The 24,973-nt window shown below is 45.8% G+C and overlaps 1 protein-coding gene across 7 annotated transcripts in view; it reads right to left on the bottom strand.

Moving 5' to 3' along the window:
* Positions 1 to 706: 706 nt before the first annotated feature.
* The window catches only part of LOC110510012 (spectrin beta chain, non-erythrocytic 1), a 101,207-nt gene continuing 76,940 nt past the window's right edge, over positions 707 to 24,973 (bottom strand). For 2 of the 7 annotated variants that reach the window (XM_036968353.2, XM_036968356.2), the window contains 23 exons: positions 24,586 to 24,723; positions 24,242 to 24,461; positions 23,514 to 24,050; positions 23,129 to 23,422; positions 22,822 to 22,968; positions 22,440 to 22,703; positions 22,054 to 22,284; positions 21,849 to 21,938; positions 21,441 to 21,731; positions 21,135 to 21,265; positions 19,031 to 19,235; positions 17,389 to 17,763; positions 16,891 to 17,135; positions 16,599 to 16,737; positions 11,753 to 11,837; positions 11,288 to 11,484; positions 10,890 to 11,005; positions 10,704 to 10,779; positions 6,418 to 6,507; positions 5,268 to 5,443; positions 4,776 to 4,970; positions 4,602 to 4,644; positions 707 to 4,511 (listed from right to left, as the gene is read on the bottom strand). In XM_036968353.2, the coding sequence (XP_036824248.2) occupies positions 4,293 to 4,511; positions 4,602 to 4,644; positions 4,776 to 4,970; positions 5,268 to 5,443; positions 6,418 to 6,507; positions 10,704 to 10,779; positions 10,890 to 11,005; positions 11,288 to 11,484; positions 11,753 to 11,837; positions 16,599 to 16,737; positions 16,891 to 17,135; positions 17,389 to 17,763; positions 19,031 to 19,235; positions 21,135 to 21,265; positions 21,441 to 21,731; positions 21,849 to 21,938; positions 22,054 to 22,284; positions 22,440 to 22,703; positions 22,822 to 22,968; positions 23,129 to 23,422; positions 23,514 to 24,050; positions 24,242 to 24,461; positions 24,586 to 24,723 (4,504 nt within the window). In that variant the 3' untranslated portion in view covers positions 707 to 4,292. The remainder of the gene's footprint in view (positions 4,512 to 4,601; positions 4,645 to 4,775; positions 4,971 to 5,267; positions 5,444 to 6,417; positions 6,508 to 10,703; positions 10,780 to 10,889; positions 11,006 to 11,287; positions 11,485 to 11,752; positions 11,838 to 16,598; positions 16,738 to 16,890; positions 17,136 to 17,388; positions 17,764 to 19,030; positions 19,236 to 21,134; positions 21,266 to 21,440; positions 21,732 to 21,848; positions 21,939 to 22,053; positions 22,285 to 22,439; positions 22,704 to 22,821; positions 22,969 to 23,128; positions 23,423 to 23,513; positions 24,051 to 24,241; positions 24,462 to 24,585; positions 24,724 to 24,973) is intronic. The other 5 variants (XM_036968357.2, XM_090226684.1, XM_036968358.2 and 2 more) reach the window with 3 other exon arrangements.

Genomic DNA, 24,973 nt, shown 5'->3' with positions numbered 1-24,973 from the left:
AATAATGAAAGACCTGTAAGGTAACTTGGGCCTCTGACATGCATTGAACTGAGTGTCTCAGACGCCACTTTAAGAGTACACAGAGCAGGGCAAGTACAGCCAAGTATTTTTTTTTAATCAAGAAGTGTGTTTGTTCCAGGCCAGCCAACGTGACACAGGATATATCGAAAATCCCTTTCCTCCCTCAGCCCTCTGCGTCAGCATGCTGTGTACTAGAGGATATGACTATTTTCCCAAGTCTGCACCTTGAAAGTACATGGACAACTTTGCTTTTACCAGTGCTCAATCAGGAAGGATTCTGTATGCAGGAATGGTCTAAGATCCCTCAGTGTGTTCTCCAACTCATAAATCATTTAAGAAAAAGGCTCAGTGGCGTTATCATCGCAAGGTGAGGTATTGAAAACCGGGTTGTTAATCATTTTGACCGCTACCTTTCTGACAAATATAATTAATACTTGTTAAACAAAATCTCCTTCGGACCCCACAGTAAAGTATATAGCACAGAATGCACACATCAAAAAGTACTAGTGTTTCAGTGATGAAAGTTCATCCTCACCTGGACACCCTGCATCTCTACAGGCCTTGGAGGGGTGTCGCCAAAGACCATCTGTCCAAGGTTAGATGTGTTCGCCACTGATCTCAGGACTTAACCTTCAGAAACATACACAATACCTTAATACATGCTTTAGTGATAACGCAGTTCTTGTTTTCCTTTAAACCATGTTTTATTGTTCCTAATATTAGATGTAGATACACAAGTCAACAAACATTATTTTCGATCTGTAATGAAAATGCTCCACAGCACACTGACATCTTGTGGAAGGGTCTGGTATTACAGACACGTACCTGAAAATGGACAGCAGTTATAGTTGTAGTAACAAATATGTTGCAGTAGTAAGAGTAGTAGTAACAGTAGCAATAATAATAATTAATCATAGTAGTGGTATTCACAACTCGCAATTAGTTAAGTCACAGAAGAAGGAAATGACATTATAAAAAAAAGGGAAATGGCAGTGGGTGGAAAGGTTTATCAAATGCTGCAAAACAGATCAGACCACTGGATGAGAAAATACAAGAACCCCGTGAGACCGCACATCTCCTGTCTAACTCTAGAAAATGGAAGCTCAAATTTGCCATCAGTCCTCTGGTTAATATATACGGTGTTTCTTTTTCTCTTCAAATAAGAGACCAAGAAACCTTTTTAGGTGTTCCACTAACTTTTTAAACCAAAATGCTCAAAACCCTCTTAGGCTTTCTTTAACCATCAATAATACAGTCTATCCTTTTACGCTCAACACTCACCAGTAGCACACAGACTGCACAACATCAACCCAAATCTGGCACCAAATCACAATCAGCTCCACATCTTTCTGCTTGACTGGAAGGCCAGGGTCATTCCACCTTGGTATATCTGTGTGTGGATATGTGTGAGAGTGTGAGAGAGTGAGGAGAAAGCAAGAGAGAGGTAGTGTGTCTCCAAGTATGTCCATCACATGACCAATTTGTCCAACCCATCTTAAAAGCCATTAACATTAATAAGAATTCATAGTAGAATGGGCCTGAGGAACTTGCTCATGTCTGTGTATAACCTGCCTGGGACTTGAACTGGGTCAGTGGGAGCAGTTCAGCCAGTAGGGGGCAACACAAGCTACTTTTAGAAGTGCTATGGCCGATCTGGCACCAACTGCCCGATAGTCGTTTTTCACAGTGAATACCACAGAGCGAGGCTCACTCAGCTCTACTCTTGAGCATCGCAGACTTTGTTGTCTCATTTAACAGGTCAGTGGGGTTCGAACTGTGACTAGGGAGCCGAGGGTCAGCTCAGTACATTAGGCTGAGATCAAGAGCTTAGGCTCACAGCTGGGATACAAACCAAGGCAGACCAAGTAGTCTACAGCCTCTTGTATGGCTCTACTGCTGCTTATTTACCCCAAATCATATGAACTGAAATGGCAATAGTCTTGCCTGTTGAAAAGCTGCACATTTCTGACATGTATTCACTGTGGTTCTTTCCCTCTCTGGTTTAGGGTGAGCCATCTCAGTCAAACAATAACCTAACTGGGCTTTGATATGCCACACCCTTGCCCCAGATAAGCCTACCACCGAGTAACAGATACCATTGGCTACAAGAAATGTGGATTTTTCTGTGTTTTGAGCAGTTTCTTGTACAGAAACCTTCCACTCATCTCAGACACTAAAATAAATCACTCACTGTGCCAGGACCCGACGTCGCTATCAATGTCCTCTTTACTTTACTATTATTTGATAGAATTTAATCATTTTCTTTTTGCCCAATGTGAATTCTTTCCAAACTGCTGGAGGGGTACTAATGATACACCTGGGCATTCTGGTGTAATACACCACCTTCCACAGCATGGGCTTCATGGTATCATGCCATGCTGTACATCGCTTACGGGTGAATCTCATGTACCAATAACATCAAAGTAGAAGAGAATTGGCAACAACAACGAGACACATACAAGTACAATCCTATAATGAAGTCATGCCACATATGGAGGAGCTCAAAGCCCTCCAGAAAAACAATTTAAGACTATTCTCTCGGTCACCATCAAGTGAGGAAAGCGCTCCATGGTTACGCCTCTTCCAATCCAACACAGCTATGCTAGCATTTCACTTGCTTCAACCGCTGATTCGGGTGAGCCTGTCCATATACGCTCAATGGAACCTGGGTACAGAATCCATATACATACACGGAGTCAATGCCAAGGGGCACATATTAAACATTCTTCTGAGATTTGTTTTGTGATCGATAAAGCCTCCTTTGTGATTAAGCACTATTCAAATAGAAGGAATCTCAGCCCTCAGCGTCCAACCCTACCCCATCTGAAATGAACCCCCCTCTTCCTACTAGACAACCTCCGCAACCCTATGCCACATTGATGTGCTTCTGCTTACAATCCTCACTAGTGTTTGGCAATGGCAGTGGTAACCAACAGTGTTAACCTGCCCCAGCCATCCCATTACAAAACAACAGAGGGATCAGGAGGAAGTATGTGAAGTCTGAAAATCATCTAGGAGGAATGTTTCATTAATTAGCATTGTCATCTACATATTCAAACCAAAAAAACAAACAAGAATCCTTAAAGAAAGCCATCCCAACAACTTCTTTGAGCGTGTGTGTGTGTATATATGGTGTGTGTGTATGTTAAGTCAGAAAAGCAGCATCCAACTGGACGCTTCGGATTTAGAATAACAAAAAAAAAAAACACATGCAAAACCCATATCACCATAACTCCCACTCTCACCCTTACTAGAAAACAAACTCTCTGGTTTGAATAGAAACAACACAATTCAAAATCAGAAATAATCCCTCAGAAGAACAAAATCAAATACAGGCAAGATCCAAGTTAAAATAAAACCACTTTAAATATATATAATTTCCCACTGGTGAAAATCACTTACTGCACACTGCTAAAAGTTACCGAGCTTCATTTTTTTAAACACCTCAATAACGGTCTTTCCTCAACAAAAGAAACAAGACCAACATGGTCCCGTAGATCAAACTCTTGTTTTGCTCTGCAACATGACCCAAGAAATCTACTGACATACTCTTTAAATTATTTATTTTAATGTTCCCCCCTCAAAACCTGCAACAGCAAAAAGATAAATAATAATAACACCAATACCAAAAAAAATAAAAGATATGGGGCTTCCCAAGGAGCACGATAGAGAAAAGGAGAGACTGGAAGAGGGGACCTGGGGACAGCACTCTTTACAACAGTTTCTCTGTTATTGGTAAAACAGCATTAAAGTATTTTGCTTGTCTAAAGATTGGTTGAGCCAGGACTAATTTAAACCAACAAATGATCCAGTGTGGGTGAATGAAAGAGAATTGACTTTGAGGGTCCTCTTAGCCTCTCGGTTCTAATGCTAACTACCCCCTGCCCTCTCCTCTCCCAACAAACCCCTTGGTTTCCCCCGATGATGAGGCCAAAGAGAGTTCTTATTAGTGACTCTGATCAACAAACCCTGCGTATCGGCTGAAAATGCAACTAAAGCTATGGACAAGGGCTTACATTGGTAGGATGAAGCCAAATGTGAGAGATGGAGAAGGAAAGAGATATAAAAGAGAAAGAGATGACAAATGAAAACAGAGAGGAGAGAGCGAGAAAGAGCAAGCTCTGTGTGAGACAGAAATTAGACAAACCCCTCAGGACCCCGGCCGACAGCGATGCGTTTATGCGACAAGAGTGCTTTCATTTCTGCCCGTTTCAGTTTGTTGGAATTTTGAGGAATATAATTTTCCTTGATGTTGTTGTTTTACAAATGTTTTATTTCTTCTTTCCAAAGAAGCTGAACCTCTTCTCACGGTCCCTCTCCTTGCCCTCCTTGTTGCGCATGGTGACTCCGGCAGCGTCTGCTGAGCTGGGGGAGATGGGGGGCATAGTCATGGCTCGGTTCAGGGCCCTGGGGCCTCTGGGGGAGTGGTCTCCTGACCCCCCTGCTGGGATGGAGCTATGAATGGAGTGGATCCACGAGGCCATCTCCGTCTGGGACAGACAACACAGGGTTAGTCCTCAGTAGACCACATACATCAGAGGAGCATCAGAATCTTGTTTGGTTTGAAATGTGACACTCACCTCATCTTTAGCTTGGAACAGGAACTCCTTACCGTCCCCTAGCCTGCAGACACACAATGTGGAACAGAAAACTTGGGTCAGTATAGATGCATATCACACTCCCTTGCTTTTAAGTTAAGTTAACAAGAATATTCTCTATTCAAACCATCCAGTTCCCCCTCCCTCTCCTCTCACCGTAACTTGAAGACGTGTTTCCTCTTCTTGTAGTCGTGTGCCACCTCACACACAGCCTCTCCCAGGCTGATAGGGACTTCTCCGTGGTAGGGGATCCCGCTGGAGGCGCTCTTCTGGTCCTTGTAGAAGCCAAGGCTGCCCTTACGCAGAACACAGTACACATTCTGCCAGGACCTATGGGAAGAGAGAGAGAAGCTGTTGGCGGAAGGCATGCAGGCATGCGCCTGAAAAGGTTAGGGACATCAACAAAGAGTTCATGGCGACACACCACATACAAAATGTCATTTTCTGAAACAAAAGCATGTACATTTCATAAATTCTATTTAAATTTAACTTAATCTTAAATTGATATTGCATTTGCTTAAATTAATCCCATCCTTCAACAGAAGTCTATATGAACTAGGGCTCTCCATTTACCCTTCAGGGAACTCTCACTCTCCCTCCAAGACGGCCCTCCATGCCCCCTGCCCCATTCCCCTCCTGATGTCTTACCTGCTAGCTGCCTTCTTGGAGTGGGACTCCATCTCCTGCTTGCGGTAGAGCATGCCCTCCATGGCATCTGTGCCAGGGTCAGCTCTCTTGCTGGGTAGCGTGGCAGACGGGTCGAGGCGTGAAGACGCCAGCCCGCTGTCTCTCCCCGGACCATTCACAGAGTCAGAGTCAGAACCCTGTTGTCCAAGATGGAAAACACACGGCAGTCAGAACAAAACCATTCCAAACTATAAGCCTGTAAGTCCAGTCCATTGACTGTCGGTCTGAAGTTGACAAAATTATCAATGCTTTAGGGACACCAGCAAAATGGCCATATTCATATGATATGGTAGCTTTGAACATGGTGTAGAAAACATACAGGACTACACAAAGACTGACACAGAAACACACCAACAGACACATGGAGAACAGAACAGCTACAAGCCCACAGATGGAGGGTCAACCTTCATCTGGACGTCATATCCTGCCTTACAGGGCAACTGAGAAAAATGTTGAAATATATGTTTACATTTTTACAATCCAGACTTGGAACATGACAAAGGCCAGCACAACGTGTTCCAATGGTGTTGCTATGATATGCTTAAAGGGGGTGTGGCATTGTTATCTTCGTTTCCTGGCACACAACATCAAATTCATTTTGAAAGGAAATCAACATTTCCTCTCGTCAAAAAACCTTTTCCTACTAACACCGCTTTCAAAACCACCTACCCAAGCTAGGCCCACACCACCCAAGGACCTGTTATGTAGGAGACAGCTATGGTTTCCCATTTAGGACAACACTCACATCGTACTAACAATAGCTTGGTGCTGAAACTACTACAGCAACTAACTGCTCTTACAAACACTCATGTCCTGGTCCTTTTGAAGATGGGCACAAACGGAACAGCACCCAGAAAGGCTTGAGAACCCAAGATTCCTTCATTGAGACATAATGACATCATTATTGTAATCTGTGTAAGGCAGGGAAGCCTGAACATCAATGGGACTGTGTGCTTTCCCTTAATCAAATAAAGCAAAATGGTACAGCAGTGACAGACTGATGGCGCCCTCTATTCGGCCATGCTGAGGTACTGCAGTAGACCAGGAGCTGAGTGAGGGCAGTGATGGGGGGGGATGAGGAAGCTTGGCTAGGGCTAGGATAGGTACTCACACGCGGCGGATGCTTTGGCTTAGACACAGGTTTAGAGACAGGTTCACATTTCTCTTTCTTTCCCACTGACACTGATGATACTGATAAAGACTGCAGGTAAAGATGCAACAAGACATTGTTAAGAAGTCCTTGTGCTTGAAAATAACATGCTACACTATGCTAACGTGTTTGAAAGAGACCCTGACACACACACATACACACACAAATAGATATTACAATTTGACGCACACTTATATCATAAATAGACAAACAGTTACTCACGTCTAACGTACAGTACCAGTCAAAAATTTGGACACAGCTACTCATTCAAAGGTTTTGCTTGATTTTTACAATTTTCTACATTGTAGAATAACATCAAAACTATGAAATAACACATATGGAGTCATGTAGTAACCAAAAAATGTGTTAAACAAATCAAAATATATTTTATATTTGCGATTCTTCAAAGTAGCCACCCTTTCCCTTAACGACAGCTTTGCTCACTCTTGGCATTCTCTAAACCAGCTTCACCTGGATTGCTTTTCCAACAGTCTTGAAGGAGTTCCCACATATGCTGAACACTTGTTGTCTGCTTTTCCTTACACAGCCTGAAGGTGCGTTGGGTCATTGTCCTGTTGAAAAACAAATGATAGTCCCACTAAGCGCAAACCAAATGGGATGGTGTATCGCTGCAGAATGCTGTGGTAGCCATGCTGGTTAAGTTGTGCCTTGAATTAAAAATAAAATTGGTGAGTGTCACCAGCAAAGCACCCCCACACATCACACCTCCTCCTCCATGCTTCATGGTGGGAACCACACCTGCGGAGATCATCCGTCCGCCTACTCTGCGTCTCTGAGACACTGCGGTTCGAGCCAAAAGTCTAATTTGGACTCATCAGACCAAAGGACAGATTTCCAGGGGTCTAATGTCCATTGCTCGTGTTTCTTGGCCCATGCAATTCTCTTCTTATTGGTGTCCATAATTATTGGTGTCCTTAAGTAGTGGTTTCTTTGCAGAAATTCGACCACGAAGGCCTGATTCACACAGTCTCCTTTGAACAGTTGATGTTGAGATGTGTCTGTTACTTGAACTCTGTGATGCATTTATTTGGGCTGCAATTTCTGAGGCTGGTAACTCTGGGTCTCTGGTAACTCTGGGTCTCTTATCCTCTGCAGCAGAGGTAACTCTGGGTCTTCCTTTTATGTGGTGGTCCTCATAAGAGCCAGTTTCACCATAGCGCTTGATAGTGTTGGGTTCACCTTGGGGTTATGAGAGGGGCTCTACCAATTGTTTGATGCATTATAATAACTGATTATGCTTATGTGGTACTAATAGAAGGGAAAGGGTTATAAGACCCCTCCCTCTTTACATTTATAGGGTCCTAGACTACAGATTAACAATATATATATGCATTATAAGGTTTAATATTGCTCCACAGTTATTTTCTAGTCTCTGCCTCTTATAAAGAAACGGTCTGAGAGATGTGTGAGTTATGGCAGTCAAAACAGGGTGTCTGTGAGAATGAGGGGAGTGAAAGAGATAAGAGACTAGTCAGACATTCCACTATATATCAACTTGGGGAGTGGACGTTCACTGCTGAGCCTTTAGATAAAACTGAAACTCTTGTTTGTATAGCTGTGTAGGCATGGGCTTGGTCTCATGAGTCGAAGGTAATGACGTAGGCAGTGACATCACTAAGGCTGGACTTCGGGCTTAATAAAATAACTTGGACCCTTTACTATTTTGCAGAACTTACTGGGAAACATGCATGCTATGTTCCTGTTGTAAACGTCTGTCTGCAAATGCATTAATAAGTTAATAATTGATTTACTTAAAGATATTGTCTGAATGCTAATTTCCCTAATAAGCAAATGATTGACAAGGAACGAACCCCAACAATGGTTTTTGTAACAGCACATTTTCCAGATTGACTGACCTTCATGTCTTAAAGTAATGATGGACTGTCATTTCTCTTTGCTTATTTGAGCTGTTCTTGCCATAATATGGACCTGGTCTTTTACCAAATAGGACTATCTTCTGTATACCACCCCTACCTTGTCACAACACAACTGATTGGCTCAAACGTATTAAGAAATGCGGACACCTCATAGGTAAGGAAAGAAATTGCACAAATGAACTTTTAAAGAGGCACACCTGTTAATTGAAATGCATTGCAGGTGACTACCTCATGAAGCTGGTTGAGAGAATGCCAAGTGTGTGCAATGCTGTCATCAAGGCAAAGGTCAGGTACTTTGAGAAATCTCAAATATTTTTTTGGTTACTACATGATTCCATATGTTATTTCATAGTTTTGATGTTTTCACTATTATTCTACAATGTAGAAAAAAGTAAAAAATTAAGAAAAACCCTTGACTGAGTAGGTGTGGCCAAACCTTTTGACTGGTACTGTATACTTAAAGGTTTGAATCCAGTTATCCACATGAGTTATACTAAATACATTCTCTCACACATAGAACATAAAAAAATTATTTCATTCAAATCTCCTCAAAACATATGGACAAGACAACACGAAGAGGAACAAGACATAAAACAACACTTTATGGACTTACAGTGCATTCGGAAAGAATTCAGACCCCTTGACTTTTTCCACATTTTATTATGTTACAGCCTTATTCTAAAATGGATTAAATATTTTTTTCCCACATCAACCTACACTGAATACCCCATAATGACAAAGCAAAAACGGGTTTAAAAAAAAATGTTTGCAAATGTATTAAAATAAAACAACTTAAATATCACATTTACATAAGTATTCAGACCCTTTACTTAATACTTTGTTGAAGTACCTTTGGCAGCGATTACAGCCTGGAGTCTTCTTGGGTATGATGCTACAAGCTTGGCACGCCTGTATTTGGAGAGTTTCTCCATTCTTCTCTGCAGATCCTCTCAAGCTCTGTGAGGTTGGATGGGGAGAGTCGCTGCACAGCTATTTTCAGGTCTCTCCAGACATGTTAGATCGGGCTCAAGTCAGGGCTCTGGCCGGGTCACTCAAGGACATTCAGAAACTTGTCCCGAAGCCACTCCTGTGTTTTCTTGGCTGATTGCTTATAGTCGTTGTCCTGTTGGAAGGTGAACCTTCTCCCCAGTCTGATGTCCTGAATGCTCTGGAGCAGGTTTCCATCAAGGACCTCTCTGTACTTTACTCTGTTTATCTTTCCGTTCATCTTTCCCTCTAAAAACATTACCACAGCATGATGCTGCCAGCACCATGCTTCACCGTAGGGATGGTGCCAGGTTTCCTCCAGATGTGACGCTTGGCATTCAGGACAAAGTTCAATCTTGGTTTCATCAGAACAGAGAATCTTGTTTCTCAGGGTCTGAGAGTCCTTTAGGTGCTTTTTGGCAAACTCCAAGCGGGCTGCCATGTGCCTTTTACTGAGGAGTTCCTTCCGTCTGGCCACTCTACCATAAAGGCCTGATTGGTGGAGTGCTGCAGAGATGGTTGTCCTTCTGGAAGGTTCGCTCATCTCCACAGAGGAACTCTGGAGCCCTGTCAGACTGATCATCGGGTTCTTGGTCACCTCCTTGACCAAGGCCCTTCACCCCTGATTGCTCAGTTTGGCCGGGCGGCCAGCTCTAGGAATAGTCTTGGTGGTTCTAATCTTCTTCCATTTAAGAACGATGGAGGTCACTGTGTCCTTGGGGACCTTCAATGCTGCAGAAATGTTTTGTACCCTTCCCCAGATCTGTGCCTCGACACAATCTCTCAGAGCTCAAAGGACAATTCCTACGACCTCATGGCTTGGTTTTTGCTCTGACATGCACTGTCAACTGTGGGACCTTATATAGACAGATGTGTGCCTTTCCAAATCATGTCCAATCAATTGAATTTACCACAGGTGGACTCCAATCAAGTTGAGGAAACATCTCAAGGATGATCAATGGAAACAGGATCCACCTGAGCTCAATTTCGAGTCTCATAGCAAAGGGTCTGAATACTTATGTAAATAATGTATTTCAGTTTTTTTTATACATTTGCAAAAATGTTAAAAAACTGTTTTCGCTTTGTCATTATGGGATATTGTGTGTAGACTGATAAGGACATTTTTTTAAATTAAATCCATTTTAGAATTAGGCTGTAATGTAACAAATCATGGAAAAAGGGAAGGGGTCGGAATACTTTCCCAAGGCACTGTATAATGTGGTGAAAATCTGGAATATTTAAATACGAAGTTTAATGGGGGGCTTTTAAATTGTTTAATTTGAGTATATTAAACAGGAGGTAAGAATCTTTGTCTAGATTTGACTCAATATGGATATTCTGTCTCGCAATGTCCTCTCTCACCTGTGAGGTGTCCTGGTCGCTGTGGATTCCATTCACTGATACTGACTGGTTCAGTGTGGTCTGGTCCAGGCTGGTCCTGGGTTACACACGAGGAGGAAAGGGAGTGAGAACGACATCTAGCGGGAAAATATGAAGGAAAAAAAAACATCAAATATCTCTGGTTACTAGGAGTTCCTCCAGTCTTACCTGGCATCATGTGTTTCAGCCTCAGACGGGGCCACCTCTTCTGTAGGTGGTGGTGTGGGGGGTCGCCTCGCCCGCTCCTCCTCCTCTCTCTGCCTCTGGATCTCCTGCTCCTCTAGCTAAAAGAGAAGCCCAGGTTAGTGGCTGTTAGAGGAGACACTACCCTACCTTCCTAACAATGCCAAGCACATGAATCCTCCCAACTCCTGCCCTGGTCCACCATCATCCAATTTACCACCTCTTATTTAACCTTGACCCATTTTCTCCTGCCCCTTGTCCCCCTCCTCCCTCCATTCCTGCCCCGTCCCCCTCCTCCCTCCAGTCCTGCCCCCTGTCCCCCTCCTCCCTCCTGTCCCCCTCCTCCCTCCAGTCCTGCCCCCACCCCGTTGCCCTCCTCTCACCGTAGTGAGTTTCTCCAGCAGGGTGAAGCGCTCCTCCCAGCCGGCGGCTAGCTTCTCAAAGGCCTCGTGGCGTTTGATCAGGCTCTCCACCTCATCCACGTTAGAGCCCAGCTCGGCACCTCGCACCAGGGGCTCCTGGCCTGCCAGCCATGTCTCTGCCACATATGCATCCCGGCCAAACTGCAGCACCTCCAGAACTGAGACAGAGGGACAGGATAAAAAAAATGAGTAACCATGAGTAACCTCCCCACAAACACAGCTGAAACACAAACATACAAACACACACCCAAACACACATGCTAAAACACACCTGAACACACAAGCACTAACACAGGCGCGCTAACACGCGCGCACACACTTGTAATCTGTGTAGTCTGCTAAATGACTAAAATTAAAACATTTCAAATGTATTACAAACACAAACAAATGAAGAAACACCACCACCACAGCCTGAAGTACACATACCAATCTGAAGGTGGTCCATCTTGTCCTGCCATTTGTTGTTGATCTCGTCCCTCTTGCCTTGGAGCTGGTCCAGTTTCTCCCGGATCTGAATTGAGGCAGATCAATAACACCACATGAACAAACTGCACAATACAAACCTCACTCACACATTGCATAAACACACCTTTGACATTGGATTTTGTCCTAATCCCTTTTTTATTTGTTTAATATTTATTTCACCTTTATTTAACCAGGTAGACAAGTTGAGAACAACTTCTCATTTACAATTGGGACCTGGCCAAGATAAAGCAAAGCAGTTCGACACATACAACGACACAGAGTTACACATGGAGTAAAACAAACATACAGTCAATAATACAGTAGAAACAAGTCTATATACGATGTGAGCAAATGAGGTGAGATAAGGGAGGTAAAGGCAAAAAAAAGGCCATGGTGGCAAAGTAAATACAATATAGCAAGTAAAACACTGGAATGGTAGATTTGCAATGGAAGAATGTGCAAAGTAGAAATAACAATAATGGGGTGCAAAGGAGCAAAATAAATTAAATAAATAAAATACAGTAGGGAAAGAGGTAGTTGTTTGGGCTAAATTATAGATGGGCTATGTACAGGTGCAGTAATATGTGAGCTGCTCTGACAGCTGGTGCTTAAAGCTAGTGAGGGAGATAAGTGTTTCCAGTTTCAGAGATTTTTGTAGTTTGTTCCAGTCATTGGCAGCAGAGAACTGGAAGGAGAGGCGGCCAATGAAATAATTGGTTTCTGCTGGAGCGCGTGCTACAGGTGGGTGATGCTATGGTGACCAGCGAGCCGAGATAAGGGGGGACTTTACCTAGCAGGGTCTTGTAGATGACATGAAGCCAGTGGGTTTGGCGACGAGTATGAAGCGAGGGCCAGCCAACGAGAGCGTACAGCTCGCAATGGTGGGTAGTATATGGGGCTTTGGTGACAAAACGGATGGCAATGTGATAGACTGCATCCAATTTGTTGAGTAGGGTATTGGAGGCTATTTTGTAAATGACATCGCCGAAGTCGAGGATTGGTAGGATGGTCAGTTTTACAAGGGTATGTTTGGCAGCATGAGTGAAGGATGCTTTGTTACGAAATAGGAAGTCAATTCTAGATGTAATTTTGGATTGGAGATGCTTATTGTGAGTCTGGAAGGAGAGTTCAGTCTAACCAGATACCTAGGTATTTGTAGTTGTCCACCTATTCTAAGTCAGAGCCGTCCAGAGTAGTGATGTTGGACAGGCGGGCAGGTGCAGGCAGTGATTGGTTGAAGAGCATGCATTTAGTTTTACTTGTATTTAAGAGCAATTGGAGGCCACGGAAGGAGAGTTGTATGGCATTGAAGCTTGCCTGGAGGGTTGTTAACACAGTTAACACAGAAGGGCCAGAAGTATACAGAATGGTGTCATCTGTGTAGAGGTGTGTCAGAGACTCACCAGCAGCAAGAGCAACATCATTGATGTATACAGAGAAGAGAGTCAGTCCAAGAATTGAACCCTGTGGCACCCCCATAGAGACTGCCAGAGGTCCGGACAGCAGACCCTCCGATTTGACACAATGAACTCTATCAGAAAAGTAGTTGGTGAACCAGACGAGGCAATCATTTGAGAAACCAAGGCTGTCGAGTCTGCCGATGAGGATGTGATGATTGACAGAGTCGAAAGACTTGGCCAGATCAATGAATACGGCTGCACAGTAATGTTTCTTATCGATGGCGGTTAAGATATCGTTTAGGACCTTGAGCGTGGCTGAGGTGCACCCATGACCAGCTCTGAAACCAGATTGCATAGCAGAGAGGGTATGGTGAGATTCGAAATGGGATTTGAAGACCTTAGAAAGGCAGGGTAGGATAGATATAGGTCTGTAGCAAGAGTGTCCCCCCCTTTGAAGAGGGGGATGACCGCAGCTGCTTTCCAATCTTTGGGAATCTCAGACGACACGAAAGAGAGGTTGAACAGGCTAGTAATAGGGGTGGCAACAATTTCGGCAGATCATTTTAGAAAGAAAGGGTCCAGATTGTCTAGCCCGGCTGATTTGTAGGGGTCCAGATTTTGCAGCTCTTTCAGAACATCAGCTGACTGGATTTGGGAGAAGGAGAAATGGGGAAGGCTTGGGCAAGTTGCTGTGGGGGGGTGCAGTGCTGTTGACCAGGGTAGGGGTAGCCTGGTGGAAAGCATGGCCAGCCGTAGAAAAATGCTTATTGAAATTCTCAATTATAGTGGATTTATCAGTGGTGACAGTGTTTCCTATCTTCAGTGCAGTGGGCAGCTGGGAGGAGGTGTTCTTATTCTCCATGGACTTTACAGTGTCCCAGAACGTTTTTGAGTTAGTGTTGCAGGAAGCAAATATCTGCTTGAAAAAGCTAGCCTTGGCTTTTCTAACTGCCTGTGTATAATGGTTTCTAGCTTCCCTGAAAAGCTGCATATCACGGGGGCTGTTTGATGCTAATGCAGAACGCCATAGGATGTTTTGTGTTGGGTAAGGGCAGTCAGGTCTGGGGAGAACCAAGGGCTATATCTGTTCCTGGTTCTAAATTTATTGAATGGGGCATGCTTATTTAAGATGGTTAGGAAGGCATTTAAAAAAAATAACCAGGCATCCTCTACTGACGGGATGAGATCAATATCCTTCCAGGATACCCCGGCCAGGTCGATTAGAAAGGCCTCCTCGCTGAAGTGTTTCAGGGAGCGTTTGACAGTGACCCATTACGGATGCATGCAATGAGGCAGTGATCGCTGAGATCTTGGTTGAAGACAGCAGAGGTGTATTTAGAGGGCAAGTTGGTTAGGATGATATCTATGAGGGTGCCCGTGTTTACGGCTTTGGGGAGGTACCTGGTAGGTTCATTGATAATTTGTGTGAGATTGAGGACATCAAGCTTAGATTGTAGGATGGCTGGGGTGTTAAGCATGTTCCAGTTTAGGTTGCCTAGCAGCACGAGCTCTGAAGATAGATGGGGGGGAAATCAGTTCACATATGGTGTCCAGAGCTCAGCTGAGGGCAGAGGGTGGTCTATAGCAGGCGGCAACGGTGAGAGACTTGTTTTTAGAGAGGTGGATTTTTAAAAGTAGAAGTTCAAATTGTTTGGGTACAGACCTGGATAGTAGGACAGAACTCTGCAGGCTATCTTTGCAGTAGATTGCAACACCGCCCACTTTGGCAGTTCTATCTTGTCTGAAAATGTTGTAGTTTGGAATTAAAATGTCTGAATTTTTGGTGGTCTTCCTAAGCCAGGATTCAGACACAGCTAGAACATCCGGGTTGGCAGAGTGTGCTAAAGCAGTGAATAGAACAAACTTAGGAAGGAGGCTTCTAATATTAACATGCATGAAACCAGGGCTATTACAGTTACAGAAGTAATCAAAAGAGAGCGCCTGGGGAATAGGAGTGGAGCTAGGCACTGCAGGGCCTGGATTCACCTCTACATCACCAGAGGAAAAGAGGAGGAGTAGGATAAGGGTACGGCTAAAAGCAATGAGAATTGGTCGTCTAGAACGTCTGGAACAGAGAGTAAAAGGAGGTTCCTGGGGGCGATAAAATAGCTTCACGGTATAATGTACAGACAAAGGTATGGTAGGATGTGAATACAGTGGAGGTAAACCTAGGTATTGCGTGATGATGAGAGAGATATTGTCTCTAGAATTATCATTGAAACCAGGTGATGTCATCGCATGTGTGGGTGGTGGAACTAATAGGTTGGATAAGGTATAGTGAGCAGGACTAGAGGCTCTACAGTGAAATAAGCCAATAAACACTAACCAGAACAGCAATGGACCAGGCATATTGACATTAAGGAGAGGCATGCTTAGTCGAGTGATCAAAAGGGTCCAGTGAGTAGTGAGGTTGGTTGGGGTCACAGCGATTCAGACAGCTAGCCAGGCCATCGGTAGCAAGCTGGCAGAGGATGGTCTGTTTTTAGCCACCTCGTGCGTTTCCGTCGGTAGGATTAGTGGGGTACCGTGTGGTAGAGGGGATCAATCCAATTTGCAAAAAAATAGATATAGTTATAGAGGCCCAAGAAAAAAAAAAAAAAATGTCCGATAGGTCTATTCAGATAGCAGCCGATAAGACAGCTAACGATTAGCGGACCGCAGATGGGCGTTCAAGTAACGTCGCGACGGAGGAGCCAGCTGGATAACTCCCTCGGGCAGATAACATTGGTAGTCCAGTTTTGAAGGACCAGGAGTGACTGATGGAACTCTTCAGCTGGCTAGCTCCGGAATAATTGATGTTTGCTCCGGAATCGACGTAAGCCGATAGTCACACGGATAGCAGCTAGCTAGCTGCAAGATCCAGGTATAAATGTCCAGAGCTTGCGGTTGAAATCTGGGGACATGGAGAGAAAAATAGGTCCGGTATGTTCTGGTCCGAGCCGCGCCGTATAAAACTGGTGATAGATTTTCGAGCTAAAGGATAGCTGATGACCACAAACCGTGGTTAGCTGAATACTAACGATTAGCCAGTAAAGAAGCTAACTAGCTTCTGGTTAGCTTCAGGCTAGCTTCTGGCAAGCTTCTGGTTAGCTTCTATGGAAGATTACAGATGAGGTAAATAATTTATATATATTTTTTTACATATATATAAATTGGTGAGGCGGGTTGCAGGAGAGTGTTTTGAAGATGAGTTTATGGAAAGGAAAAAATATATATAAAAAGGTATGAGAAGAAAGTTGTAAATATATATACGGGACACGACAAGACGAGGACAAAGGACGTCTGACTACTATGCCATCTTGGTGACAAAAGGATGACTTGACTACATACTAGTGTGTGTGAATTGACGGGAGTGTGTACTGTACTGTACTGTATGTGGTGTAACAGTGACATGCCCAGGCCCATACCTCATCAGCTGCATAGTGGTTGTTGTTGATGAGAGAGTGTCCCATCTCATTGCAGGCTGTGAAGCTGTCTGCCCGGGTCTCGATCTCAGACTTGATGTCCTGATGGTTGGCTATGACCAGCCCTGCTGAGGACACGTCCCTGAGAGAGAGAGAGGATGGGAGGGTGGGGCGGGGCGGGGAGCGGAATACATTGGTGAAAGGGATTTTAAATTGGGACCCTAACCATTGACCTTAATAAAACTAACATTGGAGAACAACAATGACACACAACAGAAAGATGATCAGGTCTGACCTGGGGCTGTCGTGGGCGTCGATCTGCAGGTTGACCCCGTCCATCCACAGCATGAGGTCACGCACCATGTTGAAGAAGCGGAACTTCTCCACGGTGTCCAGCAGGAGGTGTCGGCGAGCCTGGCCGGCCCCCAGCAGATCCTCCCAGGCCTCAGTGACAGAGTGCTCACTCCGGTGGATCTCCTCAGCCTTTTCCCCAGCGTAGGCCTTCTGCAGCCGTGCTGCGTCGTCCTGCACCTGGTTCACCTGGGGATGGAGAGGGACGGGGCAGACGGGAGCTTATAAACCATTAACCTTTTGCTCTGACAAATTGCTAATATCACGTAGTGTCTGCATTAAATCTAATATTTTAGTGTGTTCAGAGTGTGTGTAATGACTGGTGTTCCTGTAAGTATCCCTGTACTCCCGTTGTATGGTGCCAAATTAATTTAATGCAACTTCTTTATTGTCCCTGAAGGGAAATTCATGGTGCAGTCAACAGTTAAAAGCAGCAGGCTACCTGTCCACTGAGGGCCTGGATGTCGTGCTCATAGGCATTGTGCTGTCGGTGGAGGTGCTGGACGGTGTTGAGGTCACGGCCCAGGTCAGAGGGCAGCGCCTCCTTCTTCTCCCGGACCCTCCCCATGGCCTCGCGGGCGTCCTGGTGGAAGCGGTGCAGCTCGTAGGAGGCGGCCAGCATCTGGGTGCGCGTGTCGATCAGCTCCAGCAGGTCGGCCCACGCCTCGTTCAGCCCGTCCTTCCACTCTGCCACGCTGGCGTTCTCAGGGTGACCCGACTCGATGAGGTCATCGGCCTGACCGTTAACGGCGTCCACGCGCTCCTGGCCAATGGTGCTGGTGTCCCGAGCAAACTCCCGGAACTTGTCCCGCAGCATCTAAAGAGAGAGAGGGATTACATATGGTTGAACATCATACTGACTTGTCCAGCAGCATCTAAGGAGAGAGAGGGATTACATATGGTTGAACATCATACTGACTTGTCCAGCAGCATCTAAGAGAGAGAGGGATTACATATGGTTGAACATCATACTGACTTGTCCAGCAGCATCTAAGAGAGAGAGGGATTACATATGGTTGAACATCATACTGACTTGTCCAGCAGCATCTAAAGAGAGAGGGATTACATATGGTTGAACATCATACTGACTTGTCCAGCAGCATCTAAGAGAGAGAGGGATTACATATGGTTGAACATCATACTGACTTGTCCAGCAGCATCTAAGGAGAGAGAGGGATTACATATGGTTGAACATCATACTGACTTGTCCAGCAGCATCTAAGAGAGAGAGGGATTACATATGGTTGAACATCATACTGACTTGTCCAGCAGCATCTAAGAGAGAGAGGGATTACATATGGTTGAACATCATTCTGACTTGTCCAGCAGCAACTAAAGAGAGAGGGATTACATATGGTTGAACATCATACTGACTTGTCCAGCAGCATCTAAGGAGAGAGAGGGATTACATATGGTTGAACATCATACTGACTTGTCCAGCAGCATCTAAGGAGAGAGAGGGATTACATATGGTTGAACATCATACTGACTTGTCCAGCAGCATCTAAGGAGAGAGAGGGATTACATATGGTTGAACATCATACTGACTTGTCCAGCAGCATCTAAGGAGAGAGAGGGATTACATATGGTTGAACATCATACTGACTTGTCCAGCAGCATCTAAGGAGAGAGAGGGATTACATATGGTTGAACATCATACTGACTTGTCCAGCAGCATCTAAGGAGAGAGAGGGATTACATATGGTTGAACATCATACTGACTTGTCCAGCAGCATCTAAGGAGAGAGAGGGATTACATATGGTTGAACATCATACTGACAAAGAACAAAGTGTTGTTGGTGAGAAATCAGTGCCTGTGTGAGTTGTGTTCCTAAGTGTGTGTTTGTTTGTGGGTTACTAAGTAATTGAAGGTCAGTAATTGATGCTCTACAGATGGTCATACTAACAAACTATCTGTTGATAAGCAACTGCTTGCTAAGGTTACAGTTAGGTTTAGAATAAGGGTTAAGGTTAGTGCTGGGGTTAGGATAAAGGTTAAGTTCAGGGTTAGGGCTAGGGTTAGTAGATAGTTGAAATGTCACTGATAGTCTGCAGAGTAACTACAGTAGAAAATTGTTACTCACTGTGACATGTTCATAGTCCTGTCCCAGCTCATGGGATCCAGCCACCACCTCCCTCTCAGCGATCCACTGCTCCAGGTCGTCCACCTCTCTCTTCAGCTGGGTCAGCCTCAGCCTCTCCTGGAGACGCCCACGACGCTCCTCAGCCAGGTCTTTCAGCCCTGCGTACAGCTTGTCCACCTGGGCTTGCCGTAGGTTGATACGCTCGCTAATAGTAGTGGCGAATAAGAAAGAGTCAGGCCAGTTGTAATGAGAGACTCAGGTCAGTTGTAATGAGAGACTCAGGTCAGTTGTAATGAGAGAGTCAGGTCAGTTGTAATGAGAGAGTCAGGCCAGTTGTAATGAGAGAGTCAGGCCAGTTGTAATGAGAGAGTCAGGCCAGTTGTAATGAGAGAGTCAGGCCAGTTGTAATGAGAGAGTCAGGCCAGTTGTAATGAGAGAGTCAGGCCAGTTGTAATGAGAGAGTCAGGCCAGTTGTAATGAGAGAGTCAGGCCAGTTGTAATGAGAGAGTCAGGCCAGTTGTAATGAGAGAGTCAGGCCAGTTGTAATGAGAGAGTCAGGACAGTTGTAATGAGAGTCAGGCCAGTTGTAATGAGAGAGTCAGGCCAGTTGTAATGAGAGAGTCAGGCCAGTTGTAATGAGAGAGTCAGGCCAGTTGTAATGAGAGAGTCAGGTCAGTTGTCATGAGAGGAACATTGTGACTGTAGTTAAATCATATTGTAAACTTTTAGCTTTACGTATTGAGCTATTAAAGCATTTTTTTAAATTGTCACATACACCGTATATGTGCAGTGAAATGTGTTGTTTTACAAGGTCAGCCATAGGAGCAAATTAGGATTAAGTGTCTTGCTCAAGGGCACAGACAGATTTTTCACCGTGTCGGCTCAGGTATTTGTACTAGCAACCTTTCGGTTACTGGCCCAACGCTTACTTGGTTACTGGCCCAACGCTTACTTGGTTACTGGCCAAACGCTTACTTGGTTACTGGCCAAACGCTTACTTGGTTACTGGCCAAACGCTTACTTGGTTACTGGCCCAACGCTTACTTGGTTACTGGCCAAACGCTTACTTGGTTACTGGCCAAACGCATACTTGGTTACTGGCCAAACGCTTACTTGGTTACTGGCCAAACGCTTACTTGGTTACTGGCCAAACGCTTACTTGGTTACTGGCCAAACTCTTACTTGGTTACTGGCCAAACGCTTACTTGGTTACTGGTCAAACGCTTACTTGGTTACTGGTCAAACGCTTACTTGGTTACTGGCCAAACGCTTACTTGGTTACTGGCCAAACGCTTACTTGGTTACTGGCCAAACGCTTACTTGGTTACTGGCCAAACGCTTACTTGGTTACTGGCCAAACGCTTACTTGGTTACTGGCCAAACGCTTACTTGGTTACTGGCCAAACGCTTACTTGGTTACTGGCCAAACGCTTACTTGGTTACTGGCCCAACGCTTACTTGGTTACTGGCCCAACGCTTACTTGGTTACTGGCCCAACGCTTACTTGGTTACTGGCCAAACGCTTACTTGGTTACTGGCCAAACGCTTACTTGGTTACTGGCCAAACGCTTACTAGGTTACTGGCCAAACGCTTACTTGGTTACTGGCCAAACGCTTACTTGGTTACTGGCCCAACGCTTACTTGGTTACTGGCCAAACGCTTACTTGGTTACTGGCCAAACGCTTACTTGGTTACTGGCCAAACGCTTACTTGGTTACTGGCCCAACGCTTACTTGGTTACTGGCCCAACGCTTACTTGGTTACTGGCCCAACGCTTACTTGGTTACTGGCCAAACGCTTACTTGGTTACTGGTCAAACGCTTACTTGGTTACTGGCCAAACGCTTACTAGGTTACTGGCCAAACGCTTACTTGGTTACTGGCCAAACGCTTACTTGGTTACTGGCCAAACGCTTACTTGGTTACTGGCCAAACGCTTACTTGGTTACTGGCCAAACGCTTACTTGGTTACTGGTCAAATGCTTACTTGGTTACTGGCCAAACGCTTACTTGGTTACTGGCCAAACGCTTACTCGGTTACTGGCCAAACGCTTGCTTGGCTATTGGCCCAACCCCACATTATAAACCTGTTGTGTTCTCTCACCTCTCTGGGTGTTCGCTGGTCATCATGGTGCGGCTGCTGTTGGCCAGCTGGTGGATGGGCTGGGCGTAGTCCTCCAGGGCCTGTTCTAGTGTCTGGTGCTTCTTCACCATCACCAGAGCACTCTGCTCATCCTGGGTCACACACATCACAGACAGACACACACATCACATATATGGAGTCAGCATCATTAAGCAAAGGATAAACAAAGCAATTGAGTGTGCAGAATGGACATCATTAGCATCATCATTAACACAGAAAGCTTTTTAACTACAGCCCATCTTTGCTACAGCCCGTCTCTCCACTCACCTTGGCCTTGTCCTCTGACATCATGTGTAGCTCCTGCTCTCCCATCCAGGCCTCGGCCTCGGCAGCGTCGGTGTAGAACTGCTGGGCGCGGTTAGCTTCCACTAGCCGGGCGTGGCGCTCATCTGTCTCAGCGATGAGCTGGGCCCAGGACTCCCGGAGCTCCACCAGACGTTGCTCCAGAGCAGACTGCCACTCCCCGTCCACCTCCTCCTTCCCTGGGGACATCCCCCTGCGGTGGGTCTGGATGTCATCAATACGGGGCTGGTGGCCCTGGATCTCCTTCTGCAAAGTCTGGGAGACAAAACAAAGGTTTAGACAAATGCAACATCTCTTCTCCAATGTGAATTATTTCCTCCCACTGTCCTTTCACTCTGATAGAAGTCCAGACTTCCTCCCTCATCTATGCACCTGGTTCTTCTTGATGAGCAGCTGTACACTGGGCAGGTCCTTGCCATGGTCTGTGGAGGTGGCTAGGGGCATCCTCTCCTTCACCCACAGCTAAGTGATGGAAGAAAGTAAACAATAATTACAAACAGGAGAAAACTGTGCATACAACACACATGATGATTCAGTATTAAAATCTCTGAATTTAGAGTCAGGTGGTCCCACTCACAATCTCATCCTCCAGGTCTCTGTTGAACTGGTGGGCCTCCTTGGATGCCAGCAGTTGCTGCCTCCTCTGGTTGAGGGGGTCCTGGAGCTGGGAGAAGCTGTCAGTGACTCTCCTCTGCTGGCTGTCCACCTCCACCACCGCCACACCAGCATCGTCCTGGGACAGCGCCAGCGCCTGGGACTGCAGCGACTGCACCTCTTTCTCACGCACCTCCATCTGGTGCTCCAGCATCTACACAGAGACACGGGGAGAAGGAGAGCATGTTTTATTACCTCTTTTATATTGAAGTGACACTTATCCATTCAAATGGTCACAAAGGAGTATGACAACTGAGGACTTGAAGTGGTAAATATGATGCTTGGATTGGACAGTGTAATGTCACCCACCTGGTGCTTATTGAGCAGGATGTTGACGGATGTCAGATCCTTTCCGAAGTCGTCACTCTGCAGCTGTCCTGACAGGTTCTTCAGCCAAATGTCCAGGGCAGAGCAGCTCTGGGTGAAAAGCTCTGCCCTGTTGGCATCGAAGAGGCACTGTGCCTTGGCGCGCGTAGTGCTCTCTAGCTCCTCCCACTGGCTCTGCAGGCCTTCAAGAGTCTGTTGGACAACAGACTGCAGCTCCGGCTTCTCTGTCACCAGCACTTGGCCCTCCTAACGGGGGAGAGGGGAGAGAGAGTCAGACAGTAAAATACTGGCACACACACCATATCTGATTTATTTTTCCACTTTTTCTCTCTTGAATATTTAATCCTTCATAGTCATACTGTACCTTGTCGATCTTGTCCAGCCAGTCCTTGTTGGAGGCCAGCTCAGCCATGAAGGCCTGGTGTTTCTGCCACTTGCTGTGGAGGTTCCTGGCCTCGTCATACGACATGTCCTGAGCTGTCAGCATCTTCTCATTGATCCACAGAGTCAGCTGCAGAGGAAAAGGAGAATGATATTACTCAATGAACTGTACCTCAGGTTAATTACCTTGACTACTGATTTGTCAGATTTCTGAATACAGGACAAAGAGCGTCTCAATTAAATGTATCACACCACCATTATTATAGTAAGACTTAGTTGATGGTTTGTACCTCCTGTCCGTCCTGCAGGAAGTGCTGAAGTTCACGGTTGTCCTTCAGTTTAGAGAGGAGTTCATTTGCAGCTTCCCTATTCTTCTGATGTCTCTCCTGGATGGAGTCGGCCTTCTCCTGGATCTTGTCAGAGTTGGCGTTGAGGTCGTTGACCAGACGGCGTCCAGCCTCCACCACGCCCGTGATCTTCTCCTCGCTGGCCTCCATGGTGGTCAGGAAGTCCTCGTGCTTCTTGATGGCCTCCTCTGCTCCCTGCAGGCTGGATGGCATCTCAGTGTGGGACAGTACATACTCCTACAGAGGGAGAGAGAACTATTAGTAACTTCATCAAGATAAACAGTATATTTGTATGTTTCTTCTCCTTCCCTGGTGTCCTGGTCCTCACCTGGCTGTTGAGGAAACCCTCAGCCTGCTTGACGTCTCTCAGGAAGGTCTGGAAGTCGAAAGCTTGGGCCAACAGGCTGTGGCGGTTCTCCCACATGCGGCGCAGATCTTGCCATCCGGTGTCCAGCGCCTGCAGTCTCTGGGCCAGGAACATGTACTGGGCGTCCGTCTGGCCCTGAGTCACCTCATCACCCACCGCCCGCATCTTCTCATAGTCCTCCTTGTAGTTGTCCCATTCGTTCTTGATGCTCTCGTGCTGGGAGAGCAGGCGCTCAGCCTCTGGCAGCGAGGTGGGGATGTCCTCTGACGCCACGGCGGTCTGCGTGCGGGACAGCCAGGACTGGAAGTCATCCAGGTCCCGGAGGAATCCCTGCAGCTTACTGGCTTCGCCCAGAGACTCCTCACGACGCTTCATGGTGGCGTTGAGCTCCTCCCACACTTCCTGGATCCCCCCCAGGTGGGCATGGATCTCCTCGGCCTGGTCCGGGTGCTCCTCAGCCAGCTTCTCTGCCTCATTTCTCAGGTCGTCCAACTTACCCTGAAAAGATATGGAAAATATACCTGGTTGTCATCAACATGTGACATAAAATTATTCAAAGTATTGATGATGTCTTTAACAGTTAATGACTCAACAATACTGATCATCTCTTTAAAATGATCTGATGCTGTGGTTTCATTAGGTTTACCCTAAGTCTTTGTCCACCTCCATAACCGTTGACCCTGCCGTACCTGAATGGCCTCCAGGTCTCTCTCCATGCCGGTGAGTTTGCGCTGCAGGGCCATGACACCAGCCAGGTCGTTGCCCAGGCTCTCGGTGGACTCGATCACCTTGGTCTTCTCTCTCATCCAGCTCTGGATTTCGTTACACTCCAGGTGGTAGTTCTGGATGTTGAGGGCCGACTCCAGGGCCTGTTTCCTCTGGTCCGCCAGACGCTGGAACTCCTTCCACCTGGGGACCAGAGCAAGGGGAAGTCTCAATACCTGTTCCCAGTGCTAACTTTATACAGAGTATTGGCTGTGTATCAGATGGTATGTGTGTTTTTCATGTCCGAGACATGTCGAGTACTACTAACCTGTTGTTAAGCTGGTCTTGTGTCTGGTGGATCTGCTCTTTGCTGCGGTTGTCTGATCCCAGGAGCTGCTGGGCCACCTGGTTGACATCAGAGATACGAGTCCCCAGGTTGTTCATCTCAGGCTCCAGGGTCTCAAACCTGCAGACACACAGATATATCAGACAGTCTCATTTCGCATCACTCATATTTCCATTGCTTTGTCTCTACAAGGGAGACTAAAGGTGAAATATTAACATACTCAAATGTTGTTTGATGTCAGTTTGATCATTTACCGGAGCACAGTGAGTATGCAGATCGATATCGCTCAAGGAAAGGCAATTTAAATCATTGCCTACAGATCATTTCTTTCTTCTTATAACATCATTCTAACACTCCCTTATTCCTCCCT

The sequence above is a fragment of the Oncorhynchus mykiss genome, chromosome 29 (assembly GCF_057628025.1).
Source record: "Oncorhynchus mykiss isolate SJ-2025 chromosome 29, ASM5762802v1, whole genome shotgun sequence".
In the NCBI taxonomy this organism is placed as follows: Eukaryota; Metazoa; Chordata; class Actinopteri; order Salmoniformes; family Salmonidae; genus Oncorhynchus; species Oncorhynchus mykiss.
This window is presented reverse-complemented; position numbering and strand designations above follow the sequence as displayed.